General features: G+C 40.1%; 1 protein-coding gene across 6 annotated transcripts in view; it reads left to right on the top strand.

Annotated features, from left to right (window-relative positions):
* Positions 1–24,885, top strand: part of ARAP2 (ArfGAP with RhoGAP domain, ankyrin repeat and PH domain 2) — a 183,021-nt gene that overhangs the window by 57,570 nt on the left and 100,566 nt on the right. For all 6 annotated transcript variants that reach the window (XM_036245273.1, XM_036245290.1, XM_036245298.1 and 3 more), the window contains exons 9-11: positions 7,058–7,236; positions 20,486–20,601; positions 23,869–24,068. In XM_036245273.1, the coding sequence (XP_036101166.1) occupies positions 7,058–7,236; positions 20,486–20,601; positions 23,869–24,068 (495 nt within the window). The remainder of the gene's footprint in view (positions 1–7,057; positions 7,237–20,485; positions 20,602–23,868; positions 24,069–24,885) is intronic.

Below are 24,885 nucleotides of genomic sequence, written 5' to 3'. Positions count from 1 at the left end.
ACCAAAGTACATCACTTCTAGTAAGTGTAAGTAATGTATTGTGAAACATACCGATGCGTATGTTGCACACACATAAGTAAAACGTGTTTCTTGCCCTGACGGGTTTGGCTCAGCGGGTAGAGTGTCGGCCTGCAGTCCAGAAAGACCCGGGTTTGGTTCCCACTGAGGACACGTACCTCGGTTGTAGTTTGTCCCCAGCTCTGGTTGGGTCATGCGGGAGGCAGCCACTTGATGTGTCCCTTTCATGTCGATGTTCCCCCTGCCCCCACTCTATCTGAACAAAAAATGGAAAAATGTCTTCGGGTGAGGATAAAAAGAAATAAAACGTGTTTCTTACTTGCTGTTAAAAAAATGTTGAGAGGTTTAGCCCAGAGCAAAGGTTGACACAATGTGTCCTGCAGCCTAAATCTGGCTCACTGTGGCTTGTGTAAAGAAAATCTTGTTAGATCACAACCACTGTCATTCATTGACATCTGATGTTACGGCTGTTTTGTGCCTCGGTGGCAGTATTGAGTATTGGCAACACAGACTGTATGGTCAGGTAAGCCTAAGATAATTGCTATCTGGCCCTTTACAGAAAGTTTGCCAACACCTGTCCTAGAGCATGTTATTTGACCTGCTGCTTATGTGACAAGCCATGTTTTGTAATGCATTGCCTAAAATTCCACACATTATCCACAGTTGTAATACTTGATATGGAACTTGTATTTGAAGTCACAGTTTTCTCTTAGGCTGTTTCTTAAAACACATGGCGTTGCTACTCTTGACTGGGTCTCATGGTGATCTTTCCTTCTGCTTTGGTTTCCCTTGCCCCAGAGGTGACTGTCTGTTTCTTCGAGGTGCTTGTCACCTTCCCCTTGGCCTGGCAGAGTGAGTTTCACATATGCCACACGGCCTGCATTTTAAGATAGATGTACCAATAAGTTTCCAAATTGTGTGAAAATCTGCTTAGCCATATTTACATGCTGCAGTTAAAAGTTAAACACACACATTTTAAGTAAAATGTATCAACCCACACATGTTTATAATTGACCATTGAATCCTTCTGTGATACATAGTGCATCTTTGTGATGTCAACTTAGTATAAGAATTTCATTAACTTTGATATAAATTATTTGTTAAATAAATTTTAGGTCTTTAATTTTTAAAAGCATGAAAATACTGTTTTAGTGAAAATGGAGACTCTATTCACGTTGAATTACTGAATAAGTTACTTTCATTGAAAGTCATTTTACAAATCACATTTTAAAAAATAAGTGGATGCAGTGTGTGTGTGTGTGTGTGTTTACATATATGTAGATAAATGGTATATGTGTGTCCATATATTTAGTATGGAACTGTCAACAAGACACTAAGTATGTTTTATTAAGTGTTATCTTTTTCCTTCCATGTGTACAAATGATTATTTTTTATTTGTGGGAACTGAGAAACAATCATATGAAATATTTGACTGAATGAAGTTTAAGCCAAATTTAACTTTGCTTCAATCCGTTCATCATGCAAGACCAACGTTGAGAACAGAAGGAGGACATAGTTTCAGACCTAACAGAGATGGATTCGTTATCACGGGCAGAAAGATTCTGAATGACCCATATAGAGCAGCTCCTCTTTGTCTCCCCTGAAACCAGTGTCACTGTTTCTAAACTGCTCCATGCCCACTGCTAAGACAGGTTACAGCTTGGCATCTTTTCCCCACACATTTTCAAAGACTTCAATTCCCTCAGGTTGCCAAGTGCAATATTGTTATTCTCTTAGTTGAGGTGAATTATATGGAAATAATACCATTTCAAAATGCTCTTCCTCATGTAGAAAATTTAGTCTGACTCTTTTTGTCCTCAAGCAGAACCACTGGAATTGGTCATAACAGCTAATGATCTCTTCATTTAGGCTTGATTCCCTTGGCACCTCTGGTCACACATACAGATGTCTTACTTCCAAAAGCGGGTGCTGTTTGAGTGGGTGGCCAGTCCTCTTAGTTAAAAGAGGCCTTCAGAATTCTAAGTGGTCATTCCCACTCCCAGGCCGTTGGTGGCACTGGCTCTCAGCTGCAGGTCCCATGTCCCTGTCCACCTTAGCCAATTCTGGACCCCTGGGCCACAGGAAGTGTCTTTCCAACTGTTTCTAGACTACATCACACTGCCCTCCAGTGGTCGCCGTGATACTGCACAGCTCCCCTCGCCCCCTGCTGTTTTTATTGATTTTTTAGAGAATGGGAGAGAGGGACATAGAAACATCATTGTGAAAGAGAAACATCAATTGGCTGCCTCCTGCACGCCCCCTACTGGGGATCAAGCCCACAACCCTGGGCATGCGCCCTGACCAGAATCAAATCAGGACCTCTCAGTCCATGGGGCGATGCTCAGTCAACTGAGCCACATCAGCTGGGCTCCCTCCTTTTCTTTTTAAAGAGCACTTGGGATACAAAATGTAATTCCCCTTAGTTGTTTTTTGGTTAGCAGACTTCTCTGTTTTGAAATTGTCATTGGTTCAGAAGCAGGGCATGGCACATTTACTCCCTGGAGGGAGAGCCAGGGGATTAAAAGTTCTCTGATGCGTCCTTTGATAGGCTTCACATCGTATAATGGGCCACAAGCTGTGGAGTCCTTCTCCTGTCTTTCTCCCCTCCATCCAGTCCGTCGGCAAATCTTACCAGTTTGACTTTGGGAATATGTCTGTATGCAGACCAGTTCTCAGCACCTCCACCACCACCTCTCCACAAGCCACCAGTTCTGTCTGGAGCATTGCAGCAGCCTCCCCTGATCGGCTGCACCCCTACTTTCCCTGCAGCTGTCAGCAAGCCGTCAAGAAAGCCAGGTCACGTCAGTCTACTTCAGATGCGCCGCTGTATTCTGTCTCGCTGAGAGGAGAGTCACTAGGATGTCCCAGAGACCCCCATAGGCTGGCCCTGGTCTCTCTGTCCCTATCTCTGTCTGTGCTCTTCCTAACTTGCAAACCTGCGGTTGGTTGCCTTGGGGCCCTAACACTTGGTGGTTGTTTTGTTGGTTTTAGTCCCAGAATGCTCTTCCTCCAGCCGTCCTCCTGGCTTGCTCTGTTACTTCCACTGCCTTGAAGCTTTGGCCCCACCGTCACCTGCTCAGGCTGCTCTGCCCGCCGCTTCGGTGCCTCGTCTCGCTCTTCATTCCATGCTGTTGCACTTCTCAGCGTGCAGTACGCTTTTCTGTGTGGTGTTATTCCCTTGCTCTCGTCACCAGACTGTGAACTTCAGGAGAGTATTGCCTTGGTCTGTCTGTCTTGGTCACTCTTCCACTCCTGGTTTTCAGAATAGGTTTTTGAATGTGGGAGGCACTCAGTAAACACGTGTATGAATGAATAGTTGTTGGTTTCAAGAACAAGCCTGGTGTGCAGTACTTCTTGTATAAAATCGATCATGAGTTATACTAAGGGATTTTTAATATTGTATCAGATTATATCAAAAGTAAGGGTCCATCTAGACTTGGTTAGATTCTGTTTTTAATCTGTCACACAGCCCTTGCATAGTAATACTTAGTGTAACCAATCCTTTCTTACTAATATTTATGCCTACTGCCAAATCCTGTAGTCTAGATAATAGTGTCTCCTGTTGAATTTAAAAAAAAAATGTCCTTTGTTGAGTGTTATACCTTAGTTGGCATTCCTGAACACCTCAAGAACTAATTTGAGGTTTGAGGGGATTGCTGTTACCTTTCATTTACATTGTAGCATAATTACAGGAAAGTGGTGCTTTTGCACCCCCTTTCTTTCTCCAATCTGAAATGTTCTACTTGGAGCAAAGCCCTGTCTAGGTCAGAGCATGTTCTCAGAAGGAATGGTGCGTAGATACTCAATAAATATTTGTTATTGGAAAGAATAAAAGTTCATTGGTGTGAAGAGCTGGCAAAAGCCAGCATAGCATCTTGCTTTGCCCAAGGGAAGAATCCTTATTTGTTTGGGAATATTGTGACTTATCAAAGCATATTTCCCGTGTCTAAGGATGCACGCATTGCACAGCCAAATCCCAAATGCAACTTGTAATCTATTTTATTGTGTTTGAATTATCTGTATCATTATTTATCTCCACTGGCATAGGTTATTAAGAATAAAGTGAATGTTACTATTAATTCCTAATCTTCTTCATGACTGTTTACTTCCTATTAGTAGATGAGGCCCTTAGGAGCTGGATAATTCTTTTAGGCTATAAGGGAACCGTTTGTTGAGATGCAGCCATAATAGGCTTAAGTCCAACAGATGCAATTGCCTGTTTCAAATTATTTCCAGACGCTGAGATCTATGCTAATAGTAATCTAGAAGCCACAAACACTTTGGCCCAGTACATTAAAATATAACCAACATTTCAAACTCAGTGATTTATGTGGATTAACATAAACAAACATAGAAAAACATTATATACCATTTACTTGACAGGAATATCATGTGTGAAACTAATGATCACAAGTAATAACCGAGTGAAGTGGAGGCTCTCTTGTTACTGAAAATGTAATAAATGATCTGAACGCAGTCTGGATCTGTTTATGCAGATGTAAAATGCACAGTAGCTGCTACATGTTGACATTGACTTAGTTACTTGAATATTTTCACATCTTTTACTTTATAACGATGCTGGGGAAGTTCAGTAAATATTTTTTCCTGATATATAGGTACAAGCACTACTACCTGGGGATTATGTAGCACCTGCAATAAATATTGTTGAGTGAGTTTTCTTTTTAAGTTTTCTCTATTGATTTTAGAGAGAGGGAAAGGGAAAGGGAGAGAGAGAGATAGAAATATTGATGAAAGAGAACATCTACTGGCTGCCTCCTACATGCCCCCTCACTGGGGATTGAGCCCACAACTTGGGCATGTGCCCTGACTGGGAATCAAACTAGCGACCTCTTGGTTGCATGGGTTGACGCTCAACCAGTGAGCCACACTGGCCGGGCTTGAGTGAGTGTTTAATAAATGCTTTGGCTTTGGTCATTAAAGACACAACTTACTGCTTTTAGTAGTCTTGAAGGTGAGCAGATGTGAAGATAGTTTAAAATTAAGGCTCACATTGCGAAATAACATTGGATTCATGTTTTAATGTGAGCAAGTCTGATGTGGAAACTTATTTGAGTTTATTATGAAGTTATTCTGGCCAGACCAATCTTAGAAGGATCTGAGATAATGTCCAGGTTCCTAGGCTTTGGGAAAGAATATCTTTTTTCTTCTTCAAAAAATTTTTTACCTGGAATTCACTCTGTTTTGTTTTTTCCTTTTGCTTTGGTATCAACATCTCCATTTTTTTTTTCCTAACCCATTTTTCAACCTCATAGATAGATACAGTTGTAATGCAAGGTTTGTCTGTTTCTTCTTCTTTTACACTAAACATTGATGTACGACCTTCTCTCTTATAAGCTGTGTTCATTTACATGTTGCTGTCAGTCTTTCTAGGTGCTCACACACACTGAGAACCTAAAGTAGTTCTGTTAATAAAATGGAATTTTCTGCCTTCTTTGATCAATTCTTGATATCAAGGTACCTGTTATTCTGAGTAATTTAATATTTTAGTGCACACCTGTCAAACATATTCACAGCCTCAGCTACTTTTTACTCCTCTTAATGTCTTGACTCTTTGTGTGTTCTTTTGTTTCCATTTTCATTGTGCTTTTAAGTCTCTCTTGCCTCATTTCTGAATCTCCAAGCTCCCTTTTGGTCTACCTATTGTCATCCTAATCATACCCCTTCCTTGCTAAGAATCCTGAAGTGGTTTTACTCTGCCTCTGTAATAAAGACGAAATGACTTGCCTCAGTACTGGGGAACCTCTAACCCTACTTCCCATTATTTCCGTGTGTGTTTAAAATGACAAATATGTTCATCTGTGAGTTAGTCCTTGAACAGATCTTAATTCTTTCTGCCTTTGTTCTTGTGTTTTCCTCGCTTTACAGTTATAAAGTTCTACTTTTCTCTCTTTTTCCCCAAACCTCAGCTTTGTCTTTTCGGTCGCTCTTCATTTCCAAGACCTTGCACAAATACTACTCCATTCCACAGTGCCAGGGACAATGGTCTGACAGTGGAAACATTTGATGCTCTTAATTCTATTACTAACCTGCTGTATGACCTTCAGCAAATCACTTAGCTTCATTAAATTGACATTTTTTTTTTTTTTTATCCTCACTCGAGGACGTTTTTCCATTTTTTGTTCAGGTAGAGCGGGAGGGAGAGAGAGGAACAGAGAGAGAGAGAGAGAAACATCGATGTGAAAGGGACACATCGAGTGGCTGCCACCCGCACGACCGACCAGGGCCGGGGACAAACTGCAACCGAGGTACGCACCCTTAGCGGGAACCGAACCCGGGTCTCTGGACCGCAGGCCGACGCTCTAACCGCTGAGCCAAACCGGCCAGGGCTAAATTTTTTGATACCACTTGTATGACATGGTATTCTGTGTTCATATCTCATGTGACTTGTATCTCTGGTTGCTCTTTGGGGATAAATTGAATTCCTGTGCCTATAACAGTGTGTTGTACAGAGATGAAGGTCACTTAGATTTTGTGGGAGACCCAAATTTTAATTGGCCAAATGAAGATGCTTTTGTGAGTGACTGTGGTGAGAATGGACTGGGTGAGTAGCTTATGTTCTGAGTGACAGAAAGTAAGATTTCTCTGGGCAATTGAGTAACTTAATTGCTGACTACAATATGCTAACTATTTGGTCACATGATTACTTTCTTCTGTTCAAAGAGAAAAGCCTCACGAATAACCTGAAAGACTGCTTCTTAAACGTGAACATGGACACGTGGGGATCTTTTAAAAAGGAAGATTCTGATTCACCGTGTCTGGGGGTCTGAGAGCGAGCCTTTCTAATAAGCTCCAAGGCGGAGCCAGTGTTCCTGGTTCCAGGTTAGCTGAGTAGGGTGTGTGATTTTCTTTTCCTTACAGAACTGGGTATTGGCCCTGCCTGCAGGAGCATTTAAGTGTGGTTGTGGAAAGGAATCTTTGAATTATCTGTTGTAGAGAGAGTAGATCCCTTGTTCATGTTCCTATGTGTGTATGATTTGTGTAAGTATGAATACATGTCTTTTCTCCTGTCTGTTTTCAGAGGAGAGAAATGAGTGGACCAGCATACTGTTAAATGCACTGAAATCACAGTCCCCTTCCTCAAAGTCTCAAGCACCTGTCACACCTGAGAAATGTGGATATCTCGAATTGAGAGGGTATAAAGCCAAAATTTTTACTGCATTAAGTGGAAGCAGTGTGTGGCTTTGCAAAAACGAACAGGTAAGTCATGTTTCTGCGAATGCAAATTGCAGTTCCTTGATTACGTTAGCAGCTGAGTTTGTTAGACTTATTTGTGTTTTTATTTTTATTTTTATTTTTATTTTTTTATCCTCATCCGAGGACATTTTTCCATTTTTGTACAGATAGAGTGGGAGGGAGAGAGAGGAAGAGAGAGAGAAAGAGAGAGAGAAACATCGACGTGAAAGGGACACATCGAGTGGCTGCCACCCGCACGACCGACCAGGGCCGGGGACAAACTGCAACCGAGGTACATGCCCTTAGCGGGAACCAAACCCGGGTCTCTCAGGACCGCAGGCCGACACTCTAACCGCTGAGCCAAACCGGCCAGGGCTTATTTGTGTTTTTATTTAGGGTCTTGCTTTTGCCTGGAGTACTCCACTGCATGTAACAAAGAGAGTTGTTCTGTTGAATGTTCTCAGCTCACTCAGCAGCAAAGAAGTAATCCACATCAGATTCGAGGCTAGACATCACCTTTTTAAGGGACTGAGGAATAGCATCACTGAAAATAATTTGTGAAAAGTGTTCCTTAGCTGAAGTAACATTATAAAACTACAGGAGAAAGGAATTAAGAACAAATTAAACATTCCAGCTGTTGATGAAATAGGCCCATTTCTGTACCTGCTGTGCTTTTGTTTTTGTGATAGGAAATTATCTAGTAAGCACATATTTTCTTGAATTTACAGCACTTTGGCTTTTTTTTTATAAAGCAGATATGTTGCTAGTAGGGATAAATAATTTACTACTGGAAAGTGATTGATATATACACATGCACATAAATACACACATATCACATATATAATTAAAATAGGTGTAACTTATTGAATTTGGTTAATATCGAAGGACTCAATAGAAAATTTAAATGTTTTGAGAGACTGATGTTAAAATGAAATGTTAATAAATTTCATTAACTGTGTTTGATTCAGTAGACTTCCTGTTTTCGAACATATCTTGCTTTTTTTTTTTTATCCTCACCCGAGAACATTTTCCCATTTTTTTTTGTTCAGGTAGAGTGGGAGGGAGAGAGAGGAACAGAGAGAGAGAAACATCGATGTGAAAGGAACACATCAAGTGGCTGCCACCCGCACAGCCGACCAGGGCCGGGGACAAACTGCAACCGAGGTACGTGCCCTTAGCGGGAACCGAACCCGGGTCTCTCCGGACCGCAGGCCGACACTCTAACCGCTGAGCCAAACCGGCCAGGGCGAACATATCTTGCTTTTAATATGTGTAAGAAAATCCCTTACCCCTTTTTGGGAATTAATTCCTACTCAGTCTTTCAGTTTAGAGTATATTAAATGCTTCCTAATTCTTTGTGGAATTAAATGGTATGATTTGGATAGCTGATCTAAAATGAACTCATTTCATAATACAGTGTAATGGGTTATGATATGGTGAAATATGAATGCTGACTATTTTCATAACAAAAAAAGAGGAATCTACTCAAAACAAACAGTAGTTTCAAAAAAGTTAACTATAGATCTTTATCTAAGGCATTTGTCCTCTGAACTCCGGTGTGAACTTACTCATTACATTTTTGGATGAGATTTCTTGGCCAGTTAACTGTGGACAGTATCATTTGAACATGGCTGGCATATTGGTAACTCGGATAGTTAGCATATTCCTCAAGAATAGTGGCGTACAGATAATTAAAACTTTCCTCATTGGAATGGCAGTTAAAAGTGCATAATTTGCATGTATCAGTATGGAAGTTACTCTGTTGAATGAATACCACAGAATAATTGAGGTATTCATCTTTTACTTGTGCAGACCTGATGAGCTTCAGATTATTAGTTTAATTGCTTACATTAGTTAAATTGTCTGAGTTTGTTATTCTCTAGAAGTAAAGTAGAATGTTTTTAAGGTTGTATTGATATTTTCTGATTAGCAAGAAATGTATGAAATTTTTGTTTTAATGTTAGTATTTGAGCATAAAAAGGATAATAATGACTACCATTTTTGGAGTAGCAGCTACTGTGCTAATTAATTTATAAACATTCCCTTTAATCTTCCCCACAAATATGGGAGGACGATATTCTTATTCATGTTTTATAGCTGAGGAAAATGAGGATTAAGTAACTTGTTAAGGATTACAGTTCATTATGCAGAGTTTAATTTAAAACCAGAACTTTGTACCTAAGCCTAGCTTCTTAGCTGCTGTACCAAACTATCTTTTTAAAGTGTATGTTGAAAAGAAAATTTGTGGCCTGTGACCTTTTAGAAACAGACTGAGATTCTCTCCTTGAATAATTTAGTTGCCTGGAAGGTTCACAGTGTGCATTCAGTAAGCATTATACCATGGCAGGCACTCTGAAAATGCTGCGCTTACTGGAGGACCAAGTCTTTCAGGAGGAAAAGTCAGAAAAGAGCAGTGTTTATGATCAATGGTGAGCTCTGTGCTGTCGGACGTGCATAGGAGTGACAGAGAGGTGCAGAAAATGGGCATCTAATGAGGTCTGAGAATTCAGACACTTTCATGTACACAAGTAATGAGTATATTCTCCTTAAAATTAAAGTGCTAAGATTGGACCCCTCCTAATCTTTTGAGAAATAAATCTATTTTTTATGTATGTATTTTTCAAGTCCTTTTTAATGCATTAACATACACACATGTGCACACACACACGCACACACACATGCACACACACGCGCACACACATATATAAAATGTACACACACACACACCGTTACAAGGTACATACTATTGTTTGTATATGTATTCTTTTAAAAAACTACATCATATTAATCATATTGTATGGAGCCAAGTCTTAAGGGACTTGGTTTAAAGAACTAGTTGGCTAAAGACTGGATGGATAAATTAAGGAGAGCCTTCTGTGTTTAGGCCTTGACATACTATTCCAGTTTTATTTATTTATATCCTAGTGTATGCTGTTCCCGCAGAGGAAAGTTTCCCATTGGTTTGCTCATATGGTTTAGCAAATTGTGTGAAGAATTTGGGTGACATGCCAAATAAGGAGTCTTTCTCCTGGTGCATGGGTCGACGCTCAACCACTGAGCTACACTGACTGGGCAAGGAGTCTTTCTCCTGAATGCACAGGATTTTAAGAGTGTTTTAGGAAAAGCACTAAAACATAATAAAATAGTTTGATGCAACTTCTAAAAGTTTTATATACACGCTTTGGTGGTTTTTTAAATGATGATAGAAAAAATATCATAAAAATATAAGGGGTGTTGGATTTAAACCTGTTTAATTTTTATTGGCTATAATTTAGTTCTATGCACCCAAGTTTAATTATTTTCATTAAAAAAAATTAACACAGTGAATTTATTGTCCACATAACTTACAGTGACTAGAATAAAGAGAATTGACTTACACCTCTCTAGCAAACGAACAGTTTTCAACTTTCTTTCCTCCGTACGCAGTTTTCCTCCTTTGCTTTGAGGTGATGAGAGCGAGCAAGCAGACAGTGGATAGAGGTGGAAGGGTTGCTGTGCAGCGTATGTTGAAGAGCTGTTATAAAAGGGCTTGGAGCACATTTAGAATGAAGAAGATTGGACTGGGTGGTAGCAGTTCTGGGTTTTCATTCTTGCTCTGCTATTAATTGGCTCAGGTAATTAAGTTAATCTCCTTAGGTTTAAGTGGTGTCGAGTGAAGAAGAGAGATGGATTACTGTCTCTAAGGCCATTATTTAAATCATTATTAAAATTCAGATATCTGGACTTATTAGATCCATTGGCTTAGAATTCCGGGAGATGGTGTGTTGACATCTCTATTTGTAGAAAGCATCCCAGGTGGTTCAGTGACAAGTGATCCAGAAACCACACCCAGTAAAACATTGCTGTGAGGTATAAGCATCCAGGTAAAGTGAACAAGATATTCCTGGAGTTGGAAAATGTGTAAAAACAGCCTTCCACAACTTTGAGTAAATCTTTAGTTCATCATCCATTAATTTGGGGTTGCTATACCTCTTTTTGTATTAAGTTTCATTTATAAGCATATCTTTTTCTTGACTGAACAGTTTGAAATGTGCAACATTTAAGTGGAAAGTTAACAAAATCTATGTTAGTGGTAATACATTTTAAAAAATTGAAGAGCTATTACAAATAAATTGTATATGGTTCTAAATTATAGCTTCTGGGTTTTTGTGTTTTTGCTAAAATCTCAATTCTTATGTAAAGTGTTATTTTTCAGCTTATAAATCCTATTTATTTTATTTTTTCTCCACACAGACTTTTATTAGAGAATGCTTTGTTGGAGAAATTAAAACTCCATTTGCAAAGTCAGCATAAAAGAAAGTTTCAAAAACAATTTGAAACTCTTGTATCCCATAAGTTCCTTTAACCAACTCTGTGTGTGTCTGGAAATTTACTCCAATTTTGTAGATTATTGTTGATCTTTTCTAAAGCTATTTCTCTAATTCCAATCGATGTCCCTAATATTCCATGTCAAGCATTCCTGTGAATATATTTTTAGTAATTCTTTCACTTTTTCTGGATCTGTTTCTTTTTCTGAATTAAGAACTTTTATTTTTAAAGTTAAAATTACTATTAGAACAGACTTTTTCATAATTACTACCTTTTCATATTTTTGAAATTCTCTCACCTTTTAAAAAAATTGATTATAGAGACAGGAGGGAGAGGGAGAGAGAGAGAGAAACATCTATGTGAGAGCAAAACATGGATGGGTTGCTTCCTGCACGAGCCCTGAGCAGCATCAAACCCGTAACTTGGCCAGGTGTCCTGACTGGGAATTGAACCCAAGACCCTTTGGTGCACGGGAACATGCTCCATCCAACTGAGCCACACCAGCCAGGGTAACATTTCTTCTCTTTTCAGAGGAGTGGCATGACGAAGCAGGGGGGATACCAACCTGCACATTCTCTTCAGCGTTTCACTTCCAGGTCTAAATTGTGGAGTCACCATGGACTTTTTCTCAACTGCTCAATTCCAACATTTACCTTTTTCATCTCTTTCTTTCCCTTTCATTTATTAGCAGATTGTAGGAACTGAGAGTTGAAGTAGCTCTTGGCTGTGTAGGAGAAATGCCTTAGGGAATATTTGTTTTTTCCAGATTGACTCTAAAAAGTTGAAAAGAACCATAAAGAGAGAAATCAAAACATTTGTTAGAGAGTAAGATAGCAAAGTGAAAACTGGCACTAAAATTCTTTTTTTTTCATTCCTCACCTGAGGATATTTTTCTATTTATTATCAGATAGAGTGGGAGAGACAGAGAGAAACATCAATGTGATAGAGCCACATTGACTGGTTGCCTCCTCCATGACCCGGCTAGCGCTGGGCCGAACCACAACCGAGGTACGTGCCCTTGACCGGAATTGAACCCACAACTCTTTGGTCTGCGGGCTGATGCTCTGTCCACTGAACCAAACTGCCCAGGTTTAAAATCCTTTTTTTTGTTCAGGTAGAGTGGGAGGGAGAGAGAGGAACAGAGAGAGAGAGAGAGAGAAACATCAATGTGAAAGGAACACATCGAGTGGCTGCCACCCGCACGACCAACCAGGGCCGGGGACAAACTGCAACCGAGGCACGTGCCCTTAGCGGGAACCGAACCCGGGTCTCTCCAGACCGCAGGCCGACGCTCTAACCACTGAGCAAAACTGGCCAGGGCTAAAATCCTTTTTTAAAAAATATATCTTTATTGTTGAAAGCATTACAGATGTCCCTCCCCGTTTCCCCCATTGCCATCCCCCTCCCCACCCCCCCAATTTCACTACATTGCTGTCAGTGTCTAAAATTCTTTTTTAAAATTTATTTTTAATTTTGGTTGACATAGAATATTATATTAATTTAGGTATACAACATAGTTATTCCACATTTATATTCCTTACTGTGTGATCACTATAAGAAGTCTGGTAACCACCTGTTACCTTACAGTCATTATGACTATTTACTACATTTCCTATGCTGTACATTATGTCCTTGTAATTTATTTTATAACTGGAAGTTTGTGTCTCTTACTCCCCTACCCCTTTTCACCCATTCCCTCCCCGCTCCACTCTGTTAACCATCAGTTTGTTTTCTTTATCTTTGAGTTTGTTCTGTTCGGTTTTTTTGGTTCCACATATAAGTAAAATCATACGATATTTGTCTTTGTTCAAATTATACTCTCTAGGTCAATTCATGTTGTCACAGATGGCAAGATTGCATTTCTTTTTTTATTGATTTTAGAAAGAGAGGAAGGGAGAGGGAGAGATAGAAACATCAATGAGAGAGAACATTGATTGGCTGCCTCCTGCATGCCCCCACTGGGGATCAGGCCTACAGCCTGGGCATGTGCCCTGACTGGAAATTGAACTGGTGACCTCTTGGTGCATGGATTGGTGCTCAACCACTGAGCCAAACTGTCCAGGTGCATTTGTTTTTATGGCTAAGTAATATTCCATTGTATATGTGCACTACTTTTTCCTTATCCATTCCTCTGGGTGGACACCAAGGTTGCTTCCTATCTTGACTGTTATAAACAGCGCTACAGTGAGCATCGGGTGCACATGTCTTTCGAATTGTTGTTTTTGTTTTCTTGGGATAAATACCCAGCAGTAGATTTGCTGGGACGTATGGTAGTTCTGTTTTCAATTTTATGAGTAATCTCCATACTGTTTTCCACAGTGTGAAATGATTTACCTGTTTACTCAGTTGCAAGACACTATGATGCTATCATCACAGTAATGAAATATCAATGCTTTAATTTTTATTTTTTGTTGTTAATCTTTACTTGAGGATATTTTTCCATTGATTTTTTTAGATATATTGGTAGGGAAGGAGGAGGGAAGGGAGGAAGGGGGAGAGTGAGAGAGAGACACATGGGCTCAACTGGTTGTCTCCTGCCCGACCAGGACCAGGGCTGGGATCAAACCCTGATCCTTTGGTCCACAGGCCAGTGCCCAGCTGCTGAGCCACACTGGCCAGGGCTAAATATCAGCCCTTTAAATATTTAACATTATCTCATAACTGCCCCCCCCAAACGGGTTTAATTTTTGCAATTTTCATTCTGTTTCTTGTATTGGCTTATGTTTTATGTGCCTGCAATGTAGTTTAATTATGATAATTTTTCTCTATTGTTACTTCAACTTTGTACAAAATAATTTGTGTAATTGAATTTGTGTAAATTCAATGGTATAAATATTTACTTTATTCACTGCTGTGTCCTCAGGAGCTCCAGGCCAGTAGCTGACACTTAGTAAACATTTTGTAGGATAACCTTGTTGAGTTAATGGTCATTTATGATTTATGCTGTTTTCTTGATGAGAGTTTATCTTTAAAATTTTTTTATTTTAAAATTATTGTCTTCTCTATGATTATCTTTGTATTTTCCTTATTTATTGGGATTTTGTCTTTTCTGAGAACTTTTTTAAGCTCTTCATGTAATAATATTAGTCTTCATATCATATTTTATACAACTGCTTTTCTGAGCTATTGCTTACTTTTTATTGTTCAGTTCATTTTTGTTGTATAGAAATTTTGTTTATGTAATAAATTTTTTTTGCATTAGTTCAAAGCCTATAGATTTTCTGTATTCTGGGAAAATAATTATTTTTATAAATTTATTAATCTTGAAATAATGTAGATGTTGAACGGAATTTCTGCCAATGAATGGAAGATGAGTTTAAGATATTTGGCTTTGGTTTCCATTTGTTATGTTGTCCTGAATACCAGTCTGCCATCCTTTTCTAATGAGGAGTTTTTAATATCATGTTAATATTAGCAGATTCATTACAGCCAGATGTCTTACTTGGTGGGTTTGCGTGTCTATCCACTTAGTGATAATTGTGGCATTGAGGTTTTAACTACACAAATTTAGTTGATTAAACATTCTCAAATCAGAGTATAACAAGAGACTCACTCCCCTCCCACCCAGCACGATGTTCCCTGGTGTCTGGCGTGGGGCTGAAACTCTGACAGAATGTAAATAGACCCCACAGGGCTCTGGGCTGTGTGTTGCAGAAAGAAGCGGCAGGATGTAGGTGGTGGGCTCAGACTCTCGGGTTCTGTATCTGGCCCAACCCTGCATCTGGTGTTTCCCGGGAAGTCTGGTGCCAGTGTCATACAATGCCACATCTGTTTTCTACCAATGTCTGAGCACTACGTTCTTAAATGCCTGGCATGGAAACCTGGCATCCAGTATTTCCCGAAATAGGCTGGAGGTTTCAGCAAATTTGGGGTTAATAAACTCTTCTTTATTTTTTTCTGGTTAAGAATCCAACTTTTATTTTGCAGTTTTCATATATAGTTTTAAAATGTAGTTTCAACCAGATATTGTTGCTTCAAATTTGTACAAATAACCCATTTCAGTGTCCTGGTAAATACCATTAATTCTAATCTGTATATTTAATATGGAATCATTGTTGTGAATGCTTTCAGTCATTCTAAATAAAATGGAAATATTTTTATTAAGGACAAATTTTGGCTTTAGAACCCTCAAATGAAAGGATTGTCTGGATGTATTAGACCCTTGATTTTATATTAATCAATTTTTATAGCAATGCTATCTATATAAGGTGGATATCACTGTCTTTTCATAAATGAGGACATTGATGTCTAGCTAAGCTGAATAACTCTCAGTGGTCGTGTAGCTAGTGAGGGCTCAGCTGAGGTTGTCCCGAGGTCTGACCCCCAGTGCCTCTTGGTCGGTGCCGCCCTGCAGTCCTCCAGGTCTGCACTGACAGCCCTGCCAGTTGGAGCAGGGCTAGTGGGGAGATTCCTGCTTTCTGAGATCCGACGTTCTCTGACAGCAAATGAAATGTAAAATACGGTTTACTCCGCAATCTGTTTTTAGCTTTATGTTTTCTAGAGTAATATTCTAGCCATTTAGTTTTTATGGCATTGCTTTTTTCAGTCCAGTTTATAGCATTTTAAAGGTTGGCAGTTGGCTTGTACCTATTTTTCAAAATGAGAATAGTGCTGACAATTAGATTGCAGTTCATGGTAATTTATTTTAAATTTTCTTGAATGTTTAACATTCACATTACATTACATCCCATTTTAAAAATGTATATATGCGTATTATTATTTTTAAATATGTTTTTATTGATTTTTTTAGAGAGAGAGGAAGGGAGAGGGAGAGAGAAATAGAAACATCGATGTCAGAGAGAAACATCGATGTCAGAGAGAAACATCGATTGGCTACTTCCTGCATGCTCCCCACCGGGGATTGAGCCCACAGCCTGGGCACGTGCCTTGACCGGGAATTGAACCAGGGATCTCTTGATACATGGGATGATACTTATTTCACTGAGCCACACCAGCCTGGCTATGCTTGTTATTTTAATATGTGTATCTTGTAATTAAATTTTTAATAGATAATATGTTTATTTGGCTTTTAACTTAAAGAGGTAGAAAATAATAACAACTGCTAACTCGGCCTACATAGCACTTACTGTGTACCAGGTGTTCATTCTTCTAAGCATTTTTAATCTATGAATTTAATGCTCCTCATAGTGGGGCAGTAGATACTACTGTTTTCCCCGTTTTCCAAATGAGCCAACTGAGCAAGAGAGGTCTAGTATAGCGTACCAAGCTGGTCTGGGTTTTGTCCTTTGTCCAGTCAAGTGTCACTGCCTTTGGAAAGCCTCCTACGAACATCCCTCTCCCTTCTCTGGGCTGGATTCGGTGCTTCCAGGCATCTGTGCACTTTTCTTCTGCTGACTATTACAGTTCTCTCATTCCCTCCTTCCACTGAATCTTCCCCAAGGCGGGTGTCCTGTTTTACACTTTGGGGCGGACCCAGCACTTAGCACACTTTTTGGCCCTTGCTAAGTACTTCATAAACACTGTTTGGCCAGGACAAATGTTCCCATTTTAAAAATGGGTATATCTGCTCTGCCTTCTACACAGAATTATTCAGGAAATCAAATGAGAGTTCACAGCTGCTTGTTAGCTTCAGAGCGCTACACAAATAGATACTACACCGATTGTGGAGCGCCCTGCAGATGCTAACGCAGACTTGTGCGTTCACAGCCCCTAGGGATTAGCCCGGGGCTTGGCACCGGACAGATGGGATCTTGACAAAATCCAGCGTGTCGCTGAGTTCTGGCCAGCCTAGTTTTACTCAGTAGTCTCAACGATTTCAATTGATTTTCGTATGATCTGATCACATGCTTTTTTTGTTGTTGCTGCTGTACAGAAGGCAGAGAAAAGTGTTTATGTCCTGATATTTAAATACTGCAGACTCATCCTATCGAGATTCCGCGACTGGTTTTGCTCTCTAATTCAGTGTTTCTCAGTATTGGCAACATGTGAGAATCACAGAATTGTTGTTTTGCTTTATTTCTTAACTGAAGATTCTTAGGCTCTGCTTTCGACTTACGGAGTCGGAACTCGGGGTGGGAGGGAGCGATCAGCACAGACGACTTTGATGAGCCTCAGGGAATGAGATATATCCCAAATATGTTCTAAATACTGCCTGAAAAGGTGGCTTAATGTCGCCACAGATATTTTAAATAAGAGACGCAGTTGTTTCTTACTTAATAGCTCTCGAGAGCGCTGACATTTGTTTTGTTCCTCTGCGGTACATTTTACAGTCCATTTGTGCTGGTGAGTTCAGTGGGTGCTCTAATTACTCCAAACCATGTGGCCATAGCAGGCAGCTGATAAATGGGTTGCAGTTTTTCTCCAGCCTGAAGAATCATCTTCGTCTCGCTCGGAAGAAGTCTGGGGCCTTGAGCCGATCTTCACTTATTTTGTTTTTAACAGAACCTTCAGCTTTGTATGTGGACATTTCATGACTTGCTTGTAGAAACGAGGGGCCGTCTCTCCAGGCTGGAGCCTTGAAGAGGCCGTCAGTGTCCATAGAGGTGGTCAGCCGTCCCCTCTGCTAGTCTGGTCTGAGTGTGCTCTCCGCCCCCAGGAGCACACCATACCTGCAGGCAGAGCTCCCCTCAGAGGAGACAGCCCCCGGTGAGCTGATGTCCAGCTCTTGTCAAAAGCTTCATTACTCAGAATTGTTGGGAAGACATGCAGTTTAACGATTTTATTCTAGAGTTATTCCTGTATCAAGCTGAGCCATTAGAAACCTGTTTAAAAATATCTTATCTTTCTGTCCCTACTTTATTTCCTCATTTATGGAAGAGAGCTGAGTTTCCAGTCACACACCCTGGGGGTTTCTCCGACAGTCTCATTATCCAGCAGACCACTGCTATGGATAATCGAGAGTTTGCTTTTAATTTAGTCAGTGTAACACCGTCCAGTGTGCCGAGACATTAACATGGGGCAGGTTGGAAAAATTGATTCCCTCCTTTTGTCTATATAGATGACATTAAATACTAATTTTTGTTAAGTGGGTTTACTATACAGAGGAGAAATGTGCCACATTCTTCTAATTATTTTACAATACTTCGCATGTCTCTACATCTTTTATACTATCGACTCTCAATTATGGCTTGTTTCTCCTAACAAAATGAGCTATTTGTTCTTTCATCGGAAAAAATATTCACTTGATGATTGATTTTATGAGTCATTTTCTTATTCTAACTAAAAACGTGTACATTAAAAAAATGAGACTTGTCTACAATTTGTAATGGAACGTCTGGGTACCTTTACAAGCAGGGGAAGATTCGTTATAACATTTTTATTTCACTTATTTTACGTCAAGAATGCATCAGTGTCAGACACCCAAAGGACAGCTCAGTAGATGGGGATTTATTTGTTTTCACAAATCTCTTGGTGTGGGCAGTGGAGAGCTGACGCCTCCAGGGAACATGGTTCTTTCTGTTTTTTAACTCACTCGGGCCTCCTTAGAGTACGTGGATCTATTCCTGGGCTTTCATCCCAAGGATCCGAACAGTCTCAAGTGGCTTCTGTGCATCGTTGTTTCCCAGGAAGATGGGAAGGCAAGGGGTGTTTCTCCACAGCTTTTCCCTCTACTATCCCACCCCAAGCCAGGAATTATTTATTTTATTGGCTAGAACTCTGACATATGGTCCCTCCCACCTGCAAGCAAAATGCGAAAATAGTACTTTTACTTTCGACCTGACAGCAGGAGAGACAAAGAAAAGGCCTGTGACTTGTTCCTTTCACAGTCTCTGCCAGAAGTGTCCTTATTGAAAGTGGACCAGTGCATTTTGCAGTCTGCCTTCAGTGTGGCTGCTGTTCCCAGTTAGGATTTAACTTAGGAATTCAGGGCACGTTTATTCTGTATCTGTTCACATAGATATTTCATGTTTTGAGGTATATAGTAATTATATTTCTAATGTGTTGAGATTATTTATTTGATAAACCTAATTCCCAAGGCCTTATGACTAGACAATGTGTTGCAACTTTTCATGCTTTTAAAGCAGACTATGTAGCTCCTTGAATAATTTCTAACCTTGGTGAGACAAACCAACATGGTATGGTGGCTGTCGGTGTTGAACAAAAGGCAGTTTTCAAGCCAAAACAGCCTTTTCAAAATCTGATCGAGGAAAGAGGAACGTAATAAAATATTGGAAATGAGATAACATTTTAAGATAAGTAATGCCTTTGTTTGAAAGTAAATGGGAAAACTAATGCCACAGGACAGAGGTAACATCCTGTAGTAAAACAGGAGGAGGGGACGGGTGGCCTGGGTTTCCGCCCCTTTCTACTGTGTGCAGCTGTGCTTTCCACGCTGCTGTGACTTCGTGAGCCTTGACCTGCCCTTCTTGTATGTGAATAGTAATGGTAGCAACCTTACAGTGCCATTTGGCTCCCCCCTAGAAAACTAGGGGCACATGGTGATAAAGGTAAAAAAGGGCCCAACTTTTATTTGCTTTTTGAAATATGTTTTTATTGATTTTTTAGAGAGAGAGGAAGGGAGAGAGAGATAGAAACATCCATGTCAGAGAGAAACATCTATCGGCTGCCTCCTGCATGCCACCTACTAGAGATTGCGCCCACAACCCAGGCATGTGCCCTGACCGGGAATCAAACCAGGACCTCTCAGTCCACAGGACGATGCTCAATCCGTTGAGCTACACTAGCTCGGCAAAAATGTGCCCAACTTTTGAAAGCCAGGCATATGTAGCTCAAGGTCTGTGCCCTACTCAACTTCTGTTTCGGTGCAAGAAGCCCGTACTTTATAAGTAGCCCAACTGTCGAGCTTGGAATGGCACCTCAGCATGTACAGGGAGTGATTAGCTGACATATGAAAACTGCGCCATGCATTTTTTAATGAGTCCTTTAATTCCATATACATGTGTGTTGTCAAGTTTAGTAGGATGTATTGGGTTTTAGAGAATATACTTGTACTTTTAAAATTTATATTTCTGTTTATCATTTGTTATATTTTTCTTCAAACTAGGATTTCAAGAGTGGACTTGGAATTACCATAATTCCCATGAATGTAGCAAATGTAAAGCAAGTGGACCGAACTGTGAAACACTCGTTTGAAATAATCACGCCCTACCGGAGTTTCAGGTGAGCTGCATTTAAGCTGTGTGTTTGTACTAGCAGGGGAACGCTTGGGGGAGCCACTTTACCTTGCTGGTGGTGACTCCACTTCTTACAGGACATTTGCCAAAACGTTGTGTTTACTTTTCATACTGTTTAGTTTCTTAACCAGTGTATGTGAGCACCTTGTGAAAGTGACTTGAATAATCACAAAACCTGCAGATACTAATTTCATGAAATTTGAGGGTTTTTTTTAATACCTCTTTTTCTTAGTAGGCTTAGTGAGTCTATTCGTTTTTGTTATTAAGAAATTTTGGAAAAGTTTACATTTTGAAGGAGTAAAATAAAAAGGGAATATTACATTGTCTTTAAGCTGTGTTGTTGTTTACCTTCTTTTAGGCTAGTCAAGCACAGTGTCCCTGCTTTCAAATCCATCCTAATTATATATGCTCTGTAATGATTTCCCAGAAGGACTTCCACCTTAAAATGATGTTGAATTTAATGGACCTCCTGGCATTTACTGATCAAATATTTTAGCACTTTGTTATATATCTTATATTATAGTATTTTGTAATTGTTCCTTATGACAGTGAAACGGAGAACTGAATATATATTCTTAATATGTGTGAGAATAATCGATACTGACTCCATAGCTTTAGTATACAGAAGGGGCATAAGTCAGTATCTGTTGAGTTCAGCCACAGTAATTCATCTGTCACAAATAATCAACATACCCCAGGGTGGTATAAAGGTCAGAGGCTATTGTCAGAGGCCTTTAAGGACTAACAATTACTTAGCAATTTCAAAAATACTATCAAGTCTAGTACTCAATTTATCTGTCAAAACGTGTCTCCTGGCTCACATTTTAACAACAAAAAAGACACAGAATAATAAGCTTTATTTTCACATATGTAGATTCATGCTTCAACAGAAAATATAGACATTGGCTGAATTGTTTTTACTCACAACACCTCTGACACCAGATACGCGGGGTTTTCCTCACACCATTCAGTCCTCCGCGTCTCTGGGCACCCGCTGGGTGTCCTGCAGTTCCGCTCTAGTCTGCCGAACCGAACCAGAGTGAGCCTCAGGCCCCGCCTCCTGCAGTCCCACAGGACACCAGTTCCCAGTATTGGGTCCTCAGTACCCACACTTCTGCACAAATTGACTATAAATCGGGATTCCCATCCCCCCCTCTCCCCCAGGTTTGATAAGTCACTAGCACTGTTCACAGAACTCAGGGAAACAGTTTAATTATTATAACCCGTTTATTATAAGAACGCAACTCGAGAAAGGCCTGATGGCTGAGCTGCATAGGGCAGGCTCCACGGGATGCGGGCGAAGAGCGTCCCTGCCCTCTCTGAGGGCACCACCTCCAGCACCCCAGTGTGCCCACCAGCCTGGGACCTCGCGGAACCTGTGGTTTGGGGGTTTTTATGGAGATTTCATTCTGTAGGCATGATTATTACATTCATGGTGATTTAGTCAGAGGTCAGGGGTGCGGCTGGTTGGAAGTTGCAGCTCTAAGCACACCTTGGTCTTGCTGGTGCCCAGCTCCAGTGTGGCCCCACGTCGATCATGCCAGTGGTTTTAGAGCTGAGCACTAGGAACTGGAGGCAAATACCTATCATCTACTTTCCATTGTACCCTATTGGCTGTGACCAGTCTCTGTGCAGAAACAGAAACCACTAAGAAATTGATAGATATTATAGTGATAGAACCATAAAGAACCTCAACAAATATCCACGTAGGCCACTCAGTTATCTGACAGATTGTTTAGAATACTATGTTAGTTATCTGTTATTCTCAGTATATTCAAAGCATTCTCATCTTCAGATCAGGAAATGTTAATGCACAGCGTTCTTCCGTGGGCCACTGACTGAGCATGGAGCACTCTGGTACCTTAATAAGTACTCAGTGAATATTTCTTAAAGGAGTTTCAGGCACTGATGTTTAATTCCTCATTCTTTCACCCAGGCACTCAGTAGACACTAAGAACTAGAACAAATCAAAACATGGCTGAAAGTGAGTTAAAATTCTGCTAGAATAGTAATCACTGAAAACGTTTTTGATTTCTTCATTTCTTAAAGCCATCTGTACATTCTTCTAATTTAAAAAAGAATCTATTTTTATTACTAAAAAATTAAAATTTTGGGTGGGTGTCTTTGGAAGTTTAGTTTCTGACTATCGGGACATTCTTTCTTGGTGAAATAATCCTCGAATAGTTTAGTTTCTGACTATCGGGACATTCTTGGTGAAATAATCCTCGAATAGTTTAGTTTCTGACTATCGGGACATTCTTGGTTTAATAATCCTCGAATAGTTTAGTTTCTGACTATCGGGACATTCTTTCTTGGCAAAATAATCCTCGAATAGTTTAGTTTCTGACTATCGGGGCATTCTTTCTTGGTGAAATAATCCTCGAATAGTTTAGTTTCTGACTATCGGGGCATTCTTTCTTGGTGAAATAATCCTCGAATAGTTTAGTTTCTGACTATCGGGGCATTCATTCTTGGTGAAATAATCCTCGAATAGTTTAGTTTCTGACTATCGGGACATTCTTGGTTTAATAATCCTCGAATAGTTTAGTTTCTGACTATCGGGACATTCTTGGTTTAATAATCCTTGAATAGTTTAGTTTCTGACTATCGGGACATTCTTTCTTGGCAAAATAATCCTCGAATAGTTTAGTTTCTGACTATCGGGGCATTCTTTCTTGGTGAAATAATCCTCGAATAGTTTAGTTTCTGACTATCGGGACATTCTTTATTGGCAAAATAATCCTCGAATAGTTTAGTTTCTGACTATCAGGGCATCCTTTCTTGGTTTAATAATCCTCGAATAGTTTAGTTTCTGACTATCAGGGCATCCTTTCTTGGTGAAATAATCCTCGAATAGTTTAGTTTCTGACTACGGGGCATTTTTTCTTGGTGAAATAATCCTGAAGTTCGAAACTCTGCCAGTCTCCCATTGATCATTATATAACCACCACTTAGGAACCAGGTCCTCTCACTGAAGCTTTGGACTTAACAGAGATGTTTATATCCTGGTCAGAAAAATGAATATGTTTATTTTGCTTCAAGATATGTAAACAAAGTCATAAGCAATGGGAAAAATCAAAGGAAAAGAATAGATTTCTAAATCAGATGATTTTTAACAGACGTGCCTATGCCACTGCCTGTAAGGCATGTTTTTCAGCTGCTGTTTCATGTGTGAAATGAATAGGCAAACTAAACATACTGCTCAATTGGCCTTTACAAGGGAGACCGATAATGCAAACGCTCATCGTTTCAGCTTTGTGGCCGAGTCTGAGAAGGAGAAGCAGGAGTGGATTGAAGCTGTGCAGCAGTCGATAGCAGAAACTCTCTCTGATTATGAAGTAGCTGAGAAGATTTGGTTCAACGAGTCCAACAGGAGCTGTGCCGATTGCAGAGCCCCGGACCCTGACTGGGCGTCCATCAACCTCTGTGTTGTCATCTGTAAGAAGTGTGCAGGTGATTGGTGATAAGTTGTGCTCATCCCTGTTCGGCGGCAGATTGGCAGCAAGTGCTCTTTATTGTCCTGTATAATGAGTCCCAGCTTATGGTTGTGGAAAATAAAAAACAGAGAAAGCTTATTACATTTAAATCAATTTTAGAAATGTAATTTTAAACTTCTCTTATGCATGACTTAGATATCAAAATTGATTTTTAAGCATGTAATCATTTTTTTGTGCCTACTGGTCTATGTGTGGATTTTTAAAAGACAGCGTCGACATTTTTAGATTTTAGGTGAGTGCGTGTCAGCATGCACCCTGAACATGCTTGCTCTTTGTATGGTTTGTTCATTTCTCCTCAGTCATATTTTGTAAATCCTGGTTTTCACATCAAGATTGTTCTGAGCTCTAAACTCCATGCACCAGATCTGGTACCTGGTATAGTGAGAATTTTTTATGCAGAAGCATTTTCCAAGCGCACTGATGTTTATGGAAGTAACCACTGCCATGACTGGTTTTCCTTTGGTGACCTTACACCTTTGAGAGTGACAGCTCAGTGTATTGGGGGCCCAGACAGTTATCCAGGGAGTGCAGTCAGTGGACCCCAGCTCAGGTATGTAATTGTGGAGATCTTGGAGAAAGTTAGCCCCAACCCAAACTTCCCTTCATCTTTCTGCTCTACTAGGTACCATGCTGGTCCTAGGAATTCAAGAGTGTAAGACGTGACATTTCCTGCAGTAACAGATGGATAGTAATTACAGTGAAGGAAGATACACCAGAGTAGAGGACAGGCTTCCCTGGGAGACACAGAGGAGGAGCTCTTAAGTCAGCGAGAG

This window comes from Molossus molossus, unplaced genomic scaffold (assembly GCF_014108415.1).
Source record: "Molossus molossus isolate mMolMol1 unplaced genomic scaffold, mMolMol1.p scaffold_m16_p_1, whole genome shotgun sequence".
Lineage (NCBI taxonomy): Eukaryota > Metazoa > Chordata > Mammalia > Chiroptera > Molossidae > Molossus > Molossus molossus.
Note: the sequence above shows the minus strand (reverse complement) of the source record. Positions and strands in the feature narration are given on the sequence as shown.